Raw genomic sequence first — 19,836 nt, 5'->3', positions numbered from 1 at the left:
ACGTCTGCCCTTCAACTCAGGTTATGATCTCAGGGTCCTGGGATTTAGTCCCACATTGAGCTTCCAGCTCAGCAGGAAGCCTGCTTCTCCCTCTCCCACTCCCCCTGCTTGTGTTCCCTCTCTTGCTGTGTCTCTCTCTGTCAATAAATAAGTAAAATCTTGAAAGGAAGGAAGGAAGGAAGAAAGAAAGAAAGAAAAAGAAAGAAAGAAAGAAAGAAAGAAAGAAAGAAAGAAAGAAAGAAAATCTGTAGTGGTTTACTTTATTGATCACTTTATTGCTTTTAGTTGTTCTCTGATGGATTAGAAGTCTATTAAATATCCCTAAATTTTGCACAACACAAATGCATGGTAAGTACAGCTATCAGGCCACCCTTGGTCATTCATTATTTTCATCCATTAAAATGATTTCAATCATGACAACATCCTGTGGGATTAGGACCTTACTAGGAGAGAAGTGGAGTTTTCAGCATTGGGCTTTTCATCAAAACAATATATTAAGAATGATAAGTAAAGCTAGTGTGGAGAAAATGGACCCAGAGGGTAAAGTGAGGAGGGAGTGGTCCTCCCAGCAGTGTTCCCATACCTCACACTAGTTTTCTTTCATCTTGCTTGGACATCCCCCATTGCAGCAGCATCGTCATGTAGAGACCGAGCCAATGCATGCTGACAACCTGTGTGTGGGTTGTCTAATTACAGTAACCTCAGATTTGACCATTTGGTAGCCAATTTTCTCTTTATAAAGGAAGGCCTACTAATGATTTATATAATCATCATCATCATTATTAATACCTCAAAGGCAGCTCCACCCAGAAATGCTGGGAACTGGTGGGACTGGACATGGGTGGGGCCAGTGTGTACCTTTAAATACCTGTCATCACAGCACAGAATCCCCTCTCTGAAGGCAGCTCTAGTGTTTCAACCTGTTCATTCTCTCCGTTGACCCTGTTATCTGCTATTTACTCTACATTTAACTTCTGTTCACCTGTCTGGAAGATTCCATCCAGCACCATGACTGATGATGAGCTGTCTGCCTTGGTGGTAGATAATGGGTCAGGGATGTGCAAGGCAGGTTTTGGTGGTGATGATGCCCCCCGGGCTGTGTTCCCCTCCATGGTAGGACGTCCCCGGCATCAGGGGGTCATGGTTGGCATGGGACAGAAGGACTGCTACGTGGGAGATGAGGCTCAGAGCAAGAGAGGCATCCTGACTCTTAAGTATCCAATTGAACATGGAGTGGTCACCAACTGGGATGACATGGAGAAGATCTGGCACCACACTTTCTACAACGAACTCCGTGTGGCACCAGATGAGCATCCTATCCTCCTCACCGAGGCTCCTCTCAACCCCAAGATCAACCGGGAAAAGATGACTCAGATCATGTTTGAGGCCTTCAATACACCGGCCATGTATGTGGCTATCCAGGCTGTGCTCTCCCTCTATGCCTCCGGGCGGACCACAGGCATCGTAATGGATTCTGGGGATGGGGTTACTCATACTGTGCCCATCTATGAAGGTTATGCTCTGCCTCATGCCATTCTACGCCTGGATCTGGCTGGCAGAGACCTGACTGACTATCTCATGAAGATTCTGACAGAACGAGGCTACAACTTCACCACCACAGCCGAGCGGGAGATTGTTCGTGATGTCAAAGAGAAGCTGTGCTATGTGGCCCTGGACTTTGAGCAAGAGATGGTCAGTGCTGCTGCATCCTCCTCACTTGAAAGGAGCTATGAGCTTCCTGATGGGCAAGTCATCACCATTGGTAATGAACGCTTTCGATGTCCTGAATCCATTTTCCAGCCTTCCTTCCTGGGCATTGAGTCAAGTGGGATCCATGAGACAACTTTCAACTCTATCATGAAGTGCGATGTGGATATTCGCAAGGATCTATATGCCAACATCGTGTTGTCTGGAGGCAGCACCATGTACCCTGGCATTGCTGACCGGATGCAGAAGGAAATCATAACCCTGGCACCTAGCACCATGAAAATCAAGATTATAGCTCCCCCAGAGAGGAAGTATTCCGTTTGGATTGGGGGCTCCATTCTGGCCAGCCTGTCTACATTCCAGCAGATGTGGATCAGTAAGCAGGAATATGATGAGGCTGGTCCTCCCATAGTTCATAGAAAATGTTTCTGAATAGTTTTCCTGCTAATAGGTTTACATTTTTTTTTTCCTTTTCTAGGTCATAGTGATGGTACTGCTTTTATCCACTTACCATTGAGTCAAGGTAAATACTGTGCTCTTAATAGTGTAGAACCAGTAAACTGATCTCCATTAGAGTACTGTGGGCTCCTGCCCAGCTAACCACATCCTCACCTTTATCAACTTAAGGAGAATTCTGATACCATATTCTATTTTCTTCACCTATAGAATTCAAAGATATGTTGTCCTGCTTTAATGAAAATTAGTGACCAGGAGTAAAATCAGAAGAAACGTCCTTTCAGAATGGATAACTAGCATTTCCAAGCTTTAAAAACTAGTTCATGCTTTAACTATTTAACAGTAAACCATCTAACCCTATAAAAATGTGTATGTTAGCAAACATGTCTTATTAGTTAGTATTTTTTGTTTTGTTTTTCTCCTTTGTATAACAGAGATTATGAATTATATGTGTCAATAATATCCATGTATACATAAGTACCCAGGAAATAAAATATTGTATCTTAAAAGACAATGATAAATTGGCTGTCTAAATAGCTAATGGACATTTTTTAACTCCCCAACAGTCACTGTTTCAGTAGCTACATATTTTGTTTCCCTTATTAAATAAGCATAATGAAACAGTCAATATTCCATTAATGTTGTTTATAAATCAACTAAATTTTCAGCTCAGAGTGAAGTTCTGCTTGTGAAACACATATTTTAATGTCTAATTTATTGAATTTCATTCTATTTGTAAAACAGCAAAACTAGAGATAATGCCTAACTTTTAAAATAGAAATATTGGGGTACCTGGGTGGCTCAGTCAGATAAGCATCCAACTCTTGATTTTGGCTCAGGTCATGAACTCAGTCATGAGGTTGAGTCCCGCAACAAGTCTGCTGGAGAATCTCTCTCTCCATCTCCCTCTGCTCCTCCCGCACTCACACACACGTACCCTCTCTCTCACTTTCTAAATAAATAAAATCTTTAAAATAAATAAGTAAAAAATAGAAATGTAATATCAAGTTAATGTCATCATGCTACCGTTTGATAAAGAAAATTTTATTTCCATTTCTTAACGTAACACATATTGAGTAATTTCTGTAGTCCATAATTTGGTATTTCCCTAATCAAGGATTTCACTATGGGAAAGTATAGTTATAGCTTCTTACTAAATTATAAATTCTAACACCAGCATAGTAATTCCAATTTTATTCTAGGAAGATTAGAATAATTCTGCTTTATTATGCCCAGTAACTAGAAATACTTCTTCATGCAGAGTGTCTCTAAAATACTGACATCTTGGAAAATGTGTATCTGGAAAATAGTGTATCTTCCTACAATCTCTAAAAATTTTTAATGAACCCAATGATGATTTTCAACAAATTTTAAGGACCAGTATGTTTATTTCAATCTATTCTGTGATTTCTGATTATCTGAATAACAGAGTTATTTATATCTCTCAGGTTTTTTTTCTGAAAAATTAAAATATATTTGAGCATTGCTTACTAAGGCATCATCACATTCTCAGGAAAGAATAATTTCTTTTTTTCCTTTTAGTTGGGAAGCTTATTCTTGTATTTTAAAAGTCTAAGTTGGAATCTGTAAGAATTTTTTGCTTATGACAAAACTTTTGAAAGAATTTACTTGTTCCTTATTTCCTTACTCTGACAACAAAATTTTTAAAAATGCTTTTAACCAAAATTAATCTCCAAAGGCACCTTATTTTATAAAACTTGGATTTTATTTTCTCCTTCAATTAATTTTAAATAAATTAAAATTTCTTCATACTTACATGTCCTGTTATTTCCCCTCAATTCTTCCTAAAGAAATGTAGAACAATCCAGAGAGGATCACTTTTTATATGTGTGACCTATTCATCTGTATGTTATAATTTTGCACCTGGTACTTTTGACCATGTAAACATTAAAAGGCAATTTAAAAAAAAAGATGGCTAGTCAGATAGGGTTATAAATCCCTCATAATCTCAATTAAAAAGTTGGGTTTTGGTGGATGAACTAGTCTTCAGGTAATTAGTAGGCAGAGGTAATAACAATAATAATATCTATCATAATATTTATACAGTGCAACACTTTACATTTGCAGAGTAGTTCTCACAAACACTCTGACCTACATTCCCAATTACCAGAAAAAACATACCTTAGCACACATAGAAAATTTATGGAACAGGTAAGGTGAACTTTCAAGAGAAACTATTGAGCCCTGAACCACCAGATGAAAATATGAATTCTATAATGCAAACAAAAATTTAAACCTAGGGTCTTTGGATATTCTCCTGTTTATCAACATTGACTGGCTAATGGATTAATTTAATGAAGCCACATTCCATCTCACAACTTCATATTATAGAGTCAATGCTCTCTATTTAGGTAATAAACTGACTTTTTTTCCACCAGCAGTTCACCAGATGGGACAACATGGAGGTAATCTTCACAAATGAATTTCACACCATTGTGATCCCCACTCTCCCTCCATGAGCCACTCTGAATAGCAGTCTAGGGCCAGAGTTGCACCACAATCCCCACCTCCCGCAAAATAAAATATAAAATAAAATAAAACGATGACTTCTTAGTCATAGACAACATTTTTCTGAAAGTATATATGATCCTAAGTCAATATCGACACTACTCTTCCTTAACTTTCAGATGTACTTATTTTCCAGTAGTGGAATAAAGCCATACTAGAATACAGGATGAGCCTTACATTCACAATTCTGAGAATTTACAGAAGGGGTTAGACATGAGTATTACGTGTTTCAGATAATCAAAGAATAATTCTTTGAGTTGAGGTGAGGGCATTACCACATTTATTCACTCATTTTGTAACTATAAATTCAACGTCATATGCCATACTTTACTAGAAACATGTTTCAAGAACCTTGGGTAATTAACAATTCAGTAGTGGGGGGAAAATATGTGCAGTGGAAAATCATATGGTCTCAGGCCGGCTCCTAGTCTAAATTCAGTCCAAGGTACTAAGTACTATGATAATTCAAATATGGACAGTTGAAGCCAGATGATCAAAGAGTGGTTCACCAAGTTGAAGGAGTCACTGAGTTAAGTCTTAAAGAACATCTGAGTTGTACTAAACATAAACACTCGTCTTAGATGGCTCTGACACCATTATGATCACTGGCTGGTAGGTGATTAATTTTTATTTTGAATGTTTCCATTGGATTATGCCAGAAACTATAAAGTACTTATCTTTAAGGCTCAATTCAAGCGTCACCTCTTCTACAGAGCCTTTTCTAGTCTTCCCTCCCTCTTTTGCCAGAAGAAAAGGAAAAGGAGAAGGAGGAGGTGGAGGAGGAGGAGGAGAAGGAAGGGAGGGAGTAAGAAAGGAAGGAAGAGAGAGAGAGAGAGAAGAAAGAGAGAGAGAAGAAAATTGACAAGTTACTCCTTTGCACTCCCACTGTATCATTTTCATGCATTGGCATCACCGCTGTAACATGTATCCACACTCTCTCACGCTTATCTGTCAATAAACCCCTGGAGGATAGGGACAGGGACTGTATTTATCTACCCTTGAAGCTTCTAGGATTTTCCTAGTACCCAGAATAGTAGTAACTCAATAAATATGGTTGGAATGAATAAACTAGTGAATTCATGGATTCGGATTCATTGTTAACAACACAGTTCTACCTTATCTGTTTCTTATCACCCCAGTCTCAGGTCTTTGTGGGCTAGTGTCTGCCACTTTTATTAGTGTTGTCTTTCCTGTGAGGCATATTTTCTCTTTATCTTTTCTTTCTCTTCTCTTTTTCCTTTCCCATCCACTTCTCCCATACTTCTCATTATGGAGATCAGTATTTTTATATTTTTTGCTTGTCAATAAAAGTTTCCCATTCTTCTAATTAGCCAAAGCATTAGTTAACCTTATCTTTTGGAGTGTGTGCTAGATATATAGCTGCTGTTATTTTAGGCCCCCCGCCAAAAACAAGAGAGAGAGGGAAGGAAGGTAGGGAGGAAGGAAAGGAGGGAGGGAGGGGACAGGAAGGGAGGTAAGGGAAAGGGAAGGAAGGAAAGAGAAAAGGAAGGAGGAAGGGAAGGAAAGAAGGAGAGAAGGAAGCCCTTCAGTGAGTTTAACAGTATATTCAGCTCTTCTAATCTACTTGCATTCTTGTTAATATTTTTTCTCATTTCCTAAGCTCCAAATTGCTCCAGAGTTGAGTTTAGGCATCTGACTCCCTAATAACTCAAACACTCTAATATATTGAAATGCTTTTCTGGTAACTATTCACAGGCCCTTTCCAGAATTTACAAAAGATTCCTGTAAAAAAATGCTTTTTGAAATTAGAAGCTAAGCATGTGGTTTGCCCAGTACTGCTTCCAGATGTTAATAAGTACAGCTGGAATGTCTTTAGGGATATGTATATATACACACATATCAGTAGAGAGACTGCTCATTAAAATTAATTGATACTTTTAGACTTCCTTTTTAAATATGAAAGGACCTGTCAGAACTATAGCTGTCATTTTTTTAAAGTTAACACCATAAGTAATAAAGACTACAGAGCCTCCATGAGTGGCCTGCCTTGTTTTTCATCCCATTCCAAATCTGCTGTCCTAACAACCTTATAATTTTTGGGTTCAGTTAAATCCAGTCAACAGATGTGCCTGTATGAGATGATGACAGATATTTTATCTAGACAACACCCTAACACCACTTGAAAAATAAAAATCTTATTTAATTGGCTATTTGACAACATGTAAGTCAAAAGCCAAGTTGTACTCTCTGGAACTAGGAATGAGGCCTTTCTAACTATACACATACCATGTGAGACAGTGTCCGGTGAATGAAAGAGAACATACCCAGACCCAGCAAGAGAGATTAAAATTCTTGCTCATATCCCCTTCATGAGTGTGTTACAGTAAGAGAAGTCTTTCCTAGCTATTTTATAGGTTGGGGTGGACAGAAAATGCCAGACCCTAATGTGGTATTTTTAACTCCATGGCTCCTACGTGTTCTTCATGACCCATTCAGAATGTCCCCAGATATCATTCTTTCTTCTTTTAACTGAGAAATAGTAGTTACTCAATGTTATTTTTTCTATTTCTGGATAATGAAGGAAAAGCAGACCTCACCAGTGAAGACAAAGTTATGTTTACCAGTGGGAATGCTGGGATCTTCTAGAACAATCCACAGTGTGTATGGTTCATAAATGGAAGGTTTCCATGGAAATATCATCTTTTTATAAATCTCCAGTTACCAGAGTGATTTAGCAGTTTATTGTATGTGAAATCTACAATGTTTAGATAATAAGTTGGTGAAATGCTAGAAGAAATATAGAACATGCCCCTATTTATTATAAAAATGGCATTAAGTCAATGATGAGAATCAAAATATCACATCCTTGGCTGATTAGCCAATTTTATCAAAATGGAAGAAATTATCTGCAACAAAAACAAATACAAAACATACAATTTTTAAATTTTTATGGACTCTGGGGAAACAAAATTTGGAGTAGAAAAAATTATATCGATGAAACAGAAGGAAATAATAAAATAACAATTAAAAGACCATTCTTCCCCTTTACCTGGTCTTGGTGCTGCTTTATTAATGTTTCATACTAGGTATGTCACTTAGTGATTTTTTTTCTAATTAGCCAAAATTACAAACAATAAAAAACAAAATTATAAATCATAAAACACTATGGTAGTGTGAAATATGAATCAACAAACCTTTGCAACAATTGGCATAGTAGGAAAAAGGAAGAAAGGAAGAGAAGGAGTTGAGATTATAAACGAATGACTCCCATCACAAAGTTTAAACTATCCCCAATTTGAGTTGTGACTACTTTCAATATGGAAGTATTGACTTCCAATATTTGACCACTCTTCATACATGGGCCCCACAAAGGGACTCTGACCACTCACAAAGTCAGGTACACAGGCTAGGTACAATAGGCGGTGATTGTTTTATTTGGTTTTTGTCTTGATTTTTAGCTAACCCCCAAATGAATACTCCTTTTAATTTAGCAAGAATTCCCTTTTGTGTGAATACTGATGAGAGGCAAGGCCCAGGTTCATAACCATTCATTAGCACCTATAGCCTAAGTTGTCTATCAGAGAGGTCCATCCTGAGATTTTGACAGTTGGAACATGAGAAAGGAACCCAAAAATGCAAGAACTCTTAAGAAATTATTCACAGCATCAGTGTCATATGGAAACCATCAGTGGCTGTGGAAGGTCCCATGGTAAGAATCCTAAACAGGCTATTACTTTGCCATGACTACAGCTAATTTTCTTATTCTCTAAACTTTCAGTTTCTGTCCATTTTCCAGGAATGGAATCTGTTATCTCATCATCCTTCAAAAATGCCTTTCCTGGCTGAAGCTATCTAACATCAATTTCTCTTACTTGAAATCAAGCATGTTGATTGAAACATATTTTGATACCTGGAAATGGAATTGCAGGTTATAACCCCTTAAAGAAATGGGCAAATTAGGACTGATCATCTGGCCTGATCTTAAGCCGAAGGCAGTAAGAATCCCATTAGTGTTTAGTAAAGGGAATCTTGTAGCTCATGGCAAACATGGAGAAATAGTTCAGTAAAATATCCCCTGGAATCACTTAAAATGTAGTGCTTTTTGAAGACAAGGCTGTGGGGGACCAGGCTTTTCCTGTCATGGAACAATATAAAATATATGAGTAATTCTGCATGGATAAGTGAATGGCTGCTTCTGTTGGCTCTGGCCAGTTTAAAAGAAAGAACTACAAACTCAAATCACTAGATAGATATATCAAAGCACTAACTAAGCTAAAAAAAAAAAATCTCCTATCTCTTAGAGACATAAGACAGAGGTACCTAACAAACAAACTTCAAATGATTGAATTCATACATTCAGTAGACCTTTCGAGTTAAATTTGAGCAATAATGGAAAAGAATGGGACCTCAACAAAGGGAGTAGAGTTTTTAGGATTTGAGAACTTAGAGGGCCTAAGTTGTACACCCCATTGTAGCAAAGCAACCCCTTTCCCTCACCCAATGAGTCCTTTATCATGAGATTGCTCAGACATGAATGAAACAGCCTTAACTGATGGAGGTAGCTGGAAAGGAAAAGTTAATTTTATCAGTTAGGATTCTTGTAGGTAACATATAGAATACCCAAAGGATTTCAACTGAAGAGAATTTAATCTAAAACTATTTACAGATGTCTGGGAAGGATTATGGAAAAATTAAGTATGATGAGGCAACTAATGCTAGCACCAGGAGGAAACCATCATTTATCAATAAGACCAAAGGAGCAAGGAAAGGGAGAGATGTGACCAGAACACAGTGAGAGCTGTCAGACAAGAGGAACACGCAATAGGAACTATGGTTATAGAAGAATACAGTCTCTGGCAAAAGAAGAAATATTAGGGAAAATAAAAACTCTGAACTCTTGTCCTCTTTACTCCCCAGGGCCCTCTGTCTCCCACTGATTTAAACCAACAAAAAGCCAGAGGTCAAGGGAGGCTAGGTGATGTAATCCTTAGAGGTTAGCCTATGAAAGCAAGCAGCAAGACAGGGAGGATAAAGAATGGATAGGAAGGAGCAAACACACAACAACCAGTACACCAGTTCTCTTGTCCCACACCATAGTCACTTCTACTATTTCTAGACCTAAAGCCAGAGGCCAACATGACTGAGGGTGCTCACGTCTAAAGTCAAAAATCTAGGAAAAGGTTTACACACAAGAAAAAGGAATTGTAGGACTTTGCTAGTCTCTTTAGAGAAAAATCTTGGAAATCTGTGTACAAAGGGTGCTCTACTCTTTGCAAAGAGAAAAATCTGACATAAACAGTGCCATGCTAAGGAGAGGAAAAACATAGTTTTACATCAGGTTGAAGGTCTACTTATGAGTTCTTTTAGTAAGTGTACTTGATTTAATGTGATAGCTTTAATAGTTGGGTGGTGATGCAACTATTGCAGCTGTGGCCACAATAATTGATGGAAGCACAGACTAAGTGGTGGACCCAATTAGCTGAAGTTGAGATCCCAGAAATTCCCATACTGCAATACAGAGGTAGGAATCAAAAGATTTTGCAAGATAGGAATAACAGAGTAGACTGATCATATCTTCTCCCCAATTATATTCCTCTAGAAAACCTAGAGAATGCACCCTTCCCCAAGCCCTTGGCATGGAACCTACAGCATCACTAAACAATTCCTATCTGATGTATTGTTCAGTGTGGCACATTTCCTGAGTTTTTAGATAAGGACCTACACCCAGGGAAGAATGACTGTGGAGTGAAGGTGACATGCTTCGCATGGATTCACTGGGCAGATGGAATAGAATTTCAGTTAAAAGTGAACATTTGCTTGGAACTTTTAAAGCATCAACCACTCACATCGGTAAAGTCTGTTCTCTTTGAAAATACAGTGTGAGAAATTTTTGACATTTGAAATTTTTATTTCCAGTCCCAGCAATATTAAGGCTTACAGCTTTAGAAAGGAAACACATGTTATAAAATGTGATGAAATATCAGGCCATTCCAGGGAATATGGTTGAGTAACTTAATATAACTCTAACAAGACTTAAGAGTAGAGATGACCCAAAGGATTCATCTTCTTCCAAAGGAAAATTTCCAGTATTTCCACTAGGTCTTTGTTTATTTATTTCATAAATTGACCAAATTATATATTGCCAACACCAATAAAATGAGGTATAACATATTTAGCTGTATTTATTTCAAAAAATAAAGAAAAATGGTATAAATAAGCACTCTTCTGTAGAATCTTCCTAGAAAGGCTAAAAGGACTACCCACTAAAAAAAGTCAAATCTAATAAAACTAAGAAATAACTCAACCCTTCATGATCGGCTTGAATTTAAACAACAGATTGAGCACTTCAAATTGAAAAGGAAAATTAATTTCAAGGAAATTACATAGAACAGGTTGACACTATATAAAACTCATGAGTTTTCAGTAAAAAACTGGATTAACATTATCATTTCAATTCATTAAGTACAGACAATTCCAAAAATGATTTAGTCTTCACTCCTGAATTTATGATGGAACTTCCCACTTGTCATGCTTGCTAAGTGATTCGAAAAATCTCATCACAATTCTTCTTGGAAATCTCAGACAGGGACACATTGTGTCTCTCAGTTCTGAGTCAATATATACATCTGTCCAATCCAGTAAGGCATTCCATGTCCTTGGCTAGAATAATAAAATGAGAAATTAGAAAGAGAATAATGAAATTGACTTCTGGTGGATTCTCTACTCTCCCATATGGAATGCATACAAATGTGCTCTGACTCCTTCATCTGGCTTCCTAAGAGAGTCTTAGAATTTCAATAAATTCAGGATAATACAAAACACACATTTCAGAAAAGTAAAGAGACCTGTTTCTAAAGCCTCTGAGTTTGCTCCAAATCACAATACAAACTGTAAACAACTGGGCAGCTCCCTCTAATTATGTGTGCCATATGTGTTCCTAGCATTTAATGACTTCTTTTTTACAAGAGCTCCTGTCGCTTTTAGAATGAACATTATATTAAGACATCTAAGTTTAGCTCTTGATTTTTTGGTTTCAAAACCAGGATGCTACCAGGAAAGACAAAGTAAACTCAAACAGGTGGTAATATAGGTTATTCAAAAAGAGAGAACACTGACAAATGCAGTACTACTCAGTAACTAGATTGTTAGGTTACTAACCTGTGGTCAAGAAGTCATGTTGGAACAAACCAACATGGAAATGAAGGAAGGAAATGAAGGGAGGCATCATGGCTGTCTGTCTAACTAGCCACCAACAGTGACTCCCTCAAAGGATCTGGGTGAATCATATGATAGGACTGACAAGCACTAAGACATGAGGAGCACACACATTATTGGTCTTATCTTAAACCACTTACCGAGTGAGGAAGAGTAGCAAGTAGACTCTTGGGTCAGACCCACTACTCACTGTGTGGATTTAGACATGTAAATTAACCTCCCCAGAACTCAGGTTCCTCATCTGTAAGCTTAATCTTATAGTAGAACCTATCTAATAGGATTACTGGAGGAATTCAATGAAATTGCATGCTACAAGTGTGAGGACTGTGCCAAGCACACAATAAAAAGGAGACAGATACTATTTATTAATGATGGTTATAAATATGCCCAGAGTAAACAGAAACCAGGGAGAAAATATGAAATAAATATCACCAGTATCTTTCTGCAGGCAGATCCATAGCTCTTTTAGTGATTGAGAGGAGATGGAAAGAGGGAAGGAAACTGGACCAGGGCCCTCACACTGGCTCAGGGCCGCCAACTATGGTGAGGTAATGGGACCAAAGCAGCTAACATCCCTCTTAGCACAAGGCAAAGGGGCCTCTGGTCAGGGTCTTCTGTTTTAGAAGACCCCACATACACATGCAAATTACAAAGACTGTTTTTCTTTTTAGCCTTATATAAAAGTTTTTTGAAAGTTTAGTAATTGGTTGAGTGAAGGAAAGGTAAAGGAGGAGGAAGAATGGGTGGAACGAGCCACTGTCAGGCAGCAGGGGGAACTGAGAGCCCCGCAGTATGGTTTTGGTAGACGGCAGGAGAGCGTCAAAGGGGATCATAGCCTCTGCCTTTGCTTTTAAGTTGAAATAATAGATTACATGTCAGATGTATCTGGGCAGGTGGATTTCCCCAAATAACTGCACACCCTCACTCTCTTGTCTTCTGCTCCAGTAGTATAATTTTCAAAATTGCCTAGAACTACGTAAAAACACCAAGAAAAAAAATAATGAAGTATAGTGCAGGACAACACATGCTTCCCAGTTCTGTAGGAGTTAGACTTGGTCTGTAGTTCCCAACCCGAGTCCAGACAGTCCCAGTGATCCGGCAGGAGTACTGCGCATGAACCCAGCTTCCATGTGACCCCAACAGACCTGTAATATCACTCCAGTTCATGGGAAGTAGGGCTGGACTCCAGGGGAGCATTGTTCCTTACCTTCCAGAGCACCAGCTTCTGGTTCCAGGTAACAGCTTGCAGGGGTCCCATGCCAGAAGCTGGCCAGGCTTTGAGTATAGTGTGGCTTATAGTTTGCAAATATTGGGACATACGGTATGTGCTCCCCAGTTGTACTTTTGCCCTGGGTGCTATTAAATACTAGAGGCAGACCAAAGGCAGTATTTCCTCTCATCATCCCTAAACCCATCACTAAAGGAATGTTAATGAACCAGACAGGTAGAAGGTAGCCATCTCCTTCCAGCTCACACACATAGACTGAGCTAGGGTGATATAAAGAACAGGAGAGGTGAGCAGAGAGGACTCTGCTGGAAAATAAATATCTTCCAAATAAATTCAGTCCTCGAAATGTAAAATACAGTTTCTCTGCACATCAATTTAATGAATTCTATCTGAAGTCAAGAGAAAACAGATTCAGAATTCCAGCCACATCCTCTATGGTAAAGGAAATTGGATTTGCATTAACAGGATATCCATAAAACTCCCCAAATCCAATCCTCTTTCATGTCACATGGTCTTCATCTCAGAAAGGATGTGGTGGTCTGGCTTGTTTCATAAGATAGCTCAGGAGAATGGTGTCTGGCGAAGCCCTGGGAGGCCAACAGCCCGGCTTCCTCAGGAACTCTCATCTGCCACTGTCTCAAATCCTTGCCAGCTTCTGTGTCTTGAGACCCAGTCTTCCACAGGGAGGTTGACCACCCACAATCCATTGTCCCAACCCATCCTGTCTGACATTTCCAGTATGGAGTCTCATCTAAGAAAAACTGCTGCACAAATACACAATAAAATGTCTTTCTTTGGAAATACTCCAAGAAGGAAAACAATCAAGGGTAGTGAAGCTGATCAGAAAGAATCCTGTTAGCAACAAAACCCCAACTCTTCAGCCAAGAAAATAAATGAGCACGTATGGTGGAGAAAAGTGGGGGAGGGAAGCAAACAGGGCAGTCATGCTGAGCAGTCCTAGGTGCAAATTCAGATGGCAGCTGCAAGCCAGGGGACAGTACAGAGTCAGAACGTCCCTCCTCAACCATGCTGGGGGCCCCGGGACACACCTCTGTCTCCTTCCCATCCTCACCTTTTTTGTCCCTAATGCTCACCTCTCTTTCCTCTTGTTCTCTATCCACAGCTTCATTCCCAAACCTATAAGCCAAACACATGGACACCAAGGTTATTGTCAAATGTCTAAATGGTGCCCATGGCATATCACAGCAAAGGAATCTATCTCAGGAACAAAGAAATAAAGAGAGACCTCAAGTCCAGAGCTTTAAAAAAAAAAAAAAAAAATCAATCTCAGCATACAGGAACCGCTTTTAGAACAATCAGTGCACAACATTCCACACTTCCCCCTCAAAGCCCTCAGGCTCTTCTGAAAGGTCAGAAGAACACAGACAAGGTAGTATAAAGTCTTTTCCTTTCCTAAACAATGTAATCTTTGTAAGTTTAATATTGGGTTTCTGAAGTGCTCTGTAAATTCCTGTCTCCCAACCCTCAGCTTCAAGAGTGCAATACAGCTCCCTGGCACAGGCTCCTTTTTTCATTCAAGGGCACACCTTTATTCTATTATTTAAATTCAATTAATTAACATATAGTGTATTATTGTTTCAAAGGTAGAGTTCCATGATTGATGAATGTTATACAACACCTAGTGCTTAGTACATCAAGTGCCTCCTTAATGTCCATCACCCAGTTACCCTATTCCTCCTCCCCTTCCTCTCCAACAACCCTGTTTGTTTCCTATGATTAAGAGTCTCTTATGCTTTGTCTCCCTCTCTGATTTCATCTTATTTTATTTTTCCCTCCCCTCCCCTATGATCCTTTGTTTTGTTTCTTAAATTCTGCATATCAGTGAGATCTTATGATAACTGTCTTCCCCTGATGGGCTTATTTCGCTCAGCATAATACTCTCTAGTTCCATCCATTTCCCTGCAAATGACAAGATTTCATTTTTTTGATGGATAAGTAGTATTCCATTGTATATATATATACCACATCTTCTTTATCCATTCACCTGTTAATGGACATCTGAGCTCTTTCCATAGTTTGGCTATTGTGGACATTGCTGCTATAAACATTGGGGTGCACGTGCCCCTTCAGATCAGTACATTTTTGTCTTTAGGATTAATACCCAGTAGTGTGATTGCTGGGTTGTAGGTAACTCTATTTTCAACTTTTTGAGGAACCTCCATGCTGTTTTCCAGAGTGGCTGCACCAGCTTGCATTCCCACCAACAGTGTAGAGGGTTCCCCTTTCTCCACATCCTCGCCAACACCTGTTGTTTCCTGACTTGTTCATTTTAGCCATTCTCACCAGTGTGAGGTGGTATCTCATTGTGATTTTGATGTGTATTTCCTTGATGCCAAGTGATGTGGAGCATTTATTTTATTTTACTTTATTTTATTATGTTATGTTAGTCACCATACAGTACATCATTTGTTTTTGATGTAGGGTTCCATGATTCACTGTTTGTGTATAACACCCCATACTCCATGCAATACATGCCCTCCTTAATACCCATAACTGGTCTAACCCATCTCCCCACCCTTCTACCTTCTGAAATCTTCAATTTGTTTCTCATCTCCCCCCCTGATTTTCCCCCCTTTCATTTTCCCCTTCCTTCTCCCAATGTCCTCCATGCTATTCTTTATGTTCCACATATAAGTGAAACCATATGATAATTGTCTTTCCCTGCTTGATTTATTGCACTTAGCATAATTCCCTCCATGGTCCATATACACAATGGAATATTACTCAGCCCTCGGAAAGGACAAATACCCACTTTTATATGGACTTGGATGGATATGGAGCATTTTTCCATGTCTGTAGGCCATTTGTGTGTCTTCTTTGGAGAAATGTCGATCTTGGTTTGGGCTCAGACCACAATCTCAAGGTTGTGGGATTGAGCCCCACATTGGGCTCTGTTCTGGCATGGAATCTGCTTAAAGTTCTCTCTTCCTCTCCCTCTGATCCTCCTACTCATATGTTCTCTCAGTCTCTCTCTCTCTCAAATAAATATTTTTAAGAACAGAAATAAGTTTACGTTTGGGAACTGGAGAAGGGAAGTGGGAGAGGAAGAAGTATTCATGGATGATTGCAACTAGGGAAAAGAGAAATCAAAAGACCTCGTAGTGCTTGAGAAAGGGCTTTGTGGAAGAAAGAATGTGCCCATGAGCATTAGTAAGATGTTTGCTACATGTGAGCAATATAAATGTCCTTTCTCATCTCTCCTGTGAAATTATTAATAATGTCTACATTGTTGACCTGCATGGATTCTTGGGGGCGGCTCTCTCTCCCTCTCTCTCTGACAAATAAATGAATAAAATCTAAAAAAAAAAAAAAAAAAAGAAAGAAAGAAAGAAATGCTTGGTTCTACCCCTAGGTGGACTTGAGAGAAGTCAGAGGACAGGACAGCTAAGCTTCACATTACATCCCAGAATTCCTTTACCAAAATCAAAATGGATCTTACAGTTGACATATTTATGTAATATGCAGTAGTTTTTCATTTTTTCCCCAAATACTGCTCCAAAAATCAATGCCATCTTACAATTTAAAAAATCCAATAATTAAGAAGTGTCTGGTTTGAGTACTTAATGAGTGACTTCTTTTTTTCCTTCTACTCCCCCACATGCCCTATGGGTATACAAAAAAGAATAAACAGTATTATCCCACTAGGCTTAGAAGAGCTACAATGCAATAGGAAAAGAGAAAAGGCCAAAAATAAACTTGAATTTTTGAAGTCGTAGTAGAACCAATACATTCCCATCCTCTGCCAAGAACTATTGGCTAATTGTTACTGTTCACATAAAGCACTTTCCTCAACCCACTCAACGTACTGCTTCTGCTATTCAGTACCAAAATCCTTGTTCGGTACCCCTTCCCTAGGTGGCAGGGGAACCCCCAAATTAATAAAGTACCCCTTTGCCCTGAAAGAGATTACTGTTTAGATGGATATGGCAAGTCCAAAAATAATAGGGAAATCAAGTTAAATGTGCTAAGTCCTTGAAAAAAGGAAAACAGAGGCAATGGGTATCAGAAATGAGACAAGGTACTCATTTGGTGGAATCAAGAAGGACTCCATGAAGAAGATGTTACTCAAAATGGAAGCTAAAGCTAGATACAATTTTGATAAGCAGTTTTGAGGGTAGAGAGGACATTCTAACCATTACCTTATGTTATTACCACCCATCTTCACAACCACAACCATTATCCTATCTGTCAGCCAGATAAAATGTCATTTTTATTGGATTTTAATGCACCTCCCACTTAAGATTCTTCAACTCTGGTTCTCTTTTTTTATCACGTACAGATCAAAAGCTAGGCTATAAACAACACATCTCAAAACACCCAAGACACCCTCAAACTATACCACTACTCTGGGCTCACTCAACTCTCCTGGTTGTGTCCTTTCCTTCTTCCTTTCCAACATGTTTCATTCTTACCTCTCAATTTGTCCTCTCAGAGCCTAGTGGTACATACTAGTGAGAACATGAACTCTGGAGTAAGAAATACCCATGTGGAACCTATTTCTGCCACATACCAGCTATGTAATATTTAACACAACAGGTAACCTCTCTGAGCTTCCAGTTCTCATTTATCAAGTGGGCTTAGGACTAAATAAAACAGTGTGTGTCGGGGTGCCTAGAATGGGCCTTTTTTTTTTTTTTAAGTAGGCTGCACTTGTGGGTCTTTAAATCATGACCCTGAGATCAAAACCCAAGCTGAGATCAAGAGTCAAACACTTAACCAACTGAGCCACCTGGTGCCCCTAGTATGGGCCTGTCTTATAGAGGTCAGCCTGCTACCAGATCTTCCCTTCTCCATACGTAGGATGCTTGTCTATCAGCTCATCACCCACAAATAGCCTTTACTCAAACTTGTGCATGACCTCCAAGAAAATTTACCACCTACCAGAAGAGAATGGGTGTCTTTTCCCACTGGGACACACTCTAACCAAAGCATCCCCTTCCCTCTCAGGACGTGGCAGGATAATTTTACTCCTCTCATTATGAGAACATTTTGTTTCTAATCAGTTTGTTTATGCTCTGTATCTGTTTGTATTTATACAATCACTGATATGTTCCTTTTTCCTATTTATTTATTCTCTAAAGTGAATTTAGCTTAGGTGGCTATCAAGTGTGTCTTGAGGGCTGAGACCGGACCTGTTTCATTTCGTTTGCACAAACAAGATTCATTGCCTGAAGTGGACAATGAAAGGAAAAGCACTCAATCAGTACTGTCTAATGTTTGCAGATCTACAGTAAACATTAATATTTTCTAAAACCTTCATTCCTCACAACAAACTGTAGTCCTGGCAGACCTTCATGAAGTAGGTCAGAATTATCCCCATATATAAACTAAGAAACCAAGCACAAAGAGGTGGGAAGAGTCATGCAAAGCCGCACAGTACAGTGTCAAAAGACTCTGGTAGCTGAAATTTCTGACTGCTGGCCCAAATACAAAAGTGGTAGGGGCAGCGCAGTGACATAAAGAAATGCCAAACTTGGATTTTAATCTGGGCTCCATTTCTTAAAACATTTATGAATAGGGACAAGTGATCCAACCTCTCCAAACCGCGGTTTTGTCATCTTTATCATCATAGTGGATACCTACACTTCGTAGAAACATGCTTAGGATTAAAGGAGATAACAAAGGCTTCTAGAAAAACTTGCTAAATAGTAGGCTCTCAAGAAATACTACTGCTCTTTCTTCTTTCCTTCTTGGCTTTGTGAGAAATTCTAGGGACCGAAAGATATGCCATTTAGCAGAATGTGGATCAAAACAGGAAGAAGTTCCTATTTGGGGGCCATGGTAGCCCATGACCAGAACAAAACTGTGGCATGATTATTTACAGGAAACCTAGAGATATGAACTAGAAGCAGAACAGTTGTTCCTTGTTTTAGGCTTTGACCACTACTCATGATTTACCCCTAGAATCCCTTTCTTTACTCTCCTCTGGACCTTTGACCCATGGTAGACATGGAGAGACAGTGCACAGTGGCAGTTGACTAGAGAAACAATGCTTTCTAAATAGGAAAAATCACCTAAAGATCAGTCCTCTCTCTACGTATCCCATCCCCATCAGCTGCACCCACAATCCCCATGCTGTGAAATTTGTGAGCCTTAGGCCAGCACTGGCCAGGGTGGATAGAACCTTCTCAAATCAGTTCTTATCATTCAGCCTAACATAAATGGCTCCATCTATGCAGTAAAGGACAACCAAGACAGTGAACTCAGCTTCTAAAGGGGCAATGCTCCCAAGCACAACACACAGATTAGTATGGTTGGGACATCTACAATTTAATTTGTCAACAAAGGGTCAAATATAAACTTATTTTGGTTGTCCCATGCCTAAGACCAGAAGCCAGCAACATTCCATGCCCTGGATTCTTCAATAGAAGCGTATCACTTCCTATTTTCTTCATCAGTGACTAACAGCAAAAGACAGGAGGCTTCAGAGATAACCCATGACATGAAAAGCAGTTAAGCCCAAAATAGACATGTCCAAGCCCTCTCTTCTCTGTTTATGCCCTGATGCTGGTTTTCTCGGTAGAGTGAGCAAAAAGCGTAGAGGGACTACCCAGGTTCTAAGAATGGATATTAGTAACACACATGTTGCCTTTTGCATTGTGTTACAGTCCCTGTGAATCAGGCTCACCCTCTCTGAAGACATGGCAAAAATAGTGTTCAGCTAGTCACAGGAAAGACAATGGAATTCAGATCTCAGAATGAGAAGCCCTTTGGTAATG

At 39.1% G+C, this 19,836-nt stretch overlaps 1 protein-coding gene across 2 annotated transcripts; it reads left to right on the top strand.

The window, feature by feature from the left end:
* The first annotated feature begins 1,008 nt into the window (after nt 1-1,008).
* Nucleotides 1,009-2,139, top strand: LOC111156956 (actin, beta like 2). 2 transcript variants are annotated; one of them, XM_022518132.1, is made up of 2 exons: nt 1,009-1,137; nt 1,264-2,139. In XM_022518132.1, exons 1-2 carry the CDS (start codon nt 1,009-1,011, stop codon nt 2,137-2,139), a joined length of 1,005 nt encoding a protein of 334 aa, XP_022373840.1. The 2 variants fall into 2 exon arrangements, with proteins under 2 accessions (XP_022373840.1, XP_022373839.1); XM_022518131.1 differs by having other exon boundaries at nt 1,009-2,139.
* The last annotated feature ends 17,697 nt before the right edge of the window (nt 2,140-19,836 follow it).

Source organism: Enhydra lutris, unplaced genomic scaffold (assembly GCF_002288905.1).
Source record: "Enhydra lutris kenyoni isolate GAN:26980312 unplaced genomic scaffold, ASM228890v2 scaffoldscaffold50, whole genome shotgun sequence".
NCBI classification, from domain to species: Eukaryota; Metazoa; Chordata; class Mammalia; order Carnivora; family Mustelidae; genus Enhydra; species Enhydra lutris.
The sequence above is the reverse complement of the archived record's forward strand: the minus strand, read 5'-3'. Positions and strand labels throughout refer to the sequence as shown.

What these genes read in the sequence shown, in the direction of transcription:
- LOC111156956 (XM_022518131.1), top strand. Translation starts at nt 1,009, where the DNA reads ATGACTGATGATGAGCTGTCTGCCTTGGTGGTAGATAATGGGTCAGGG.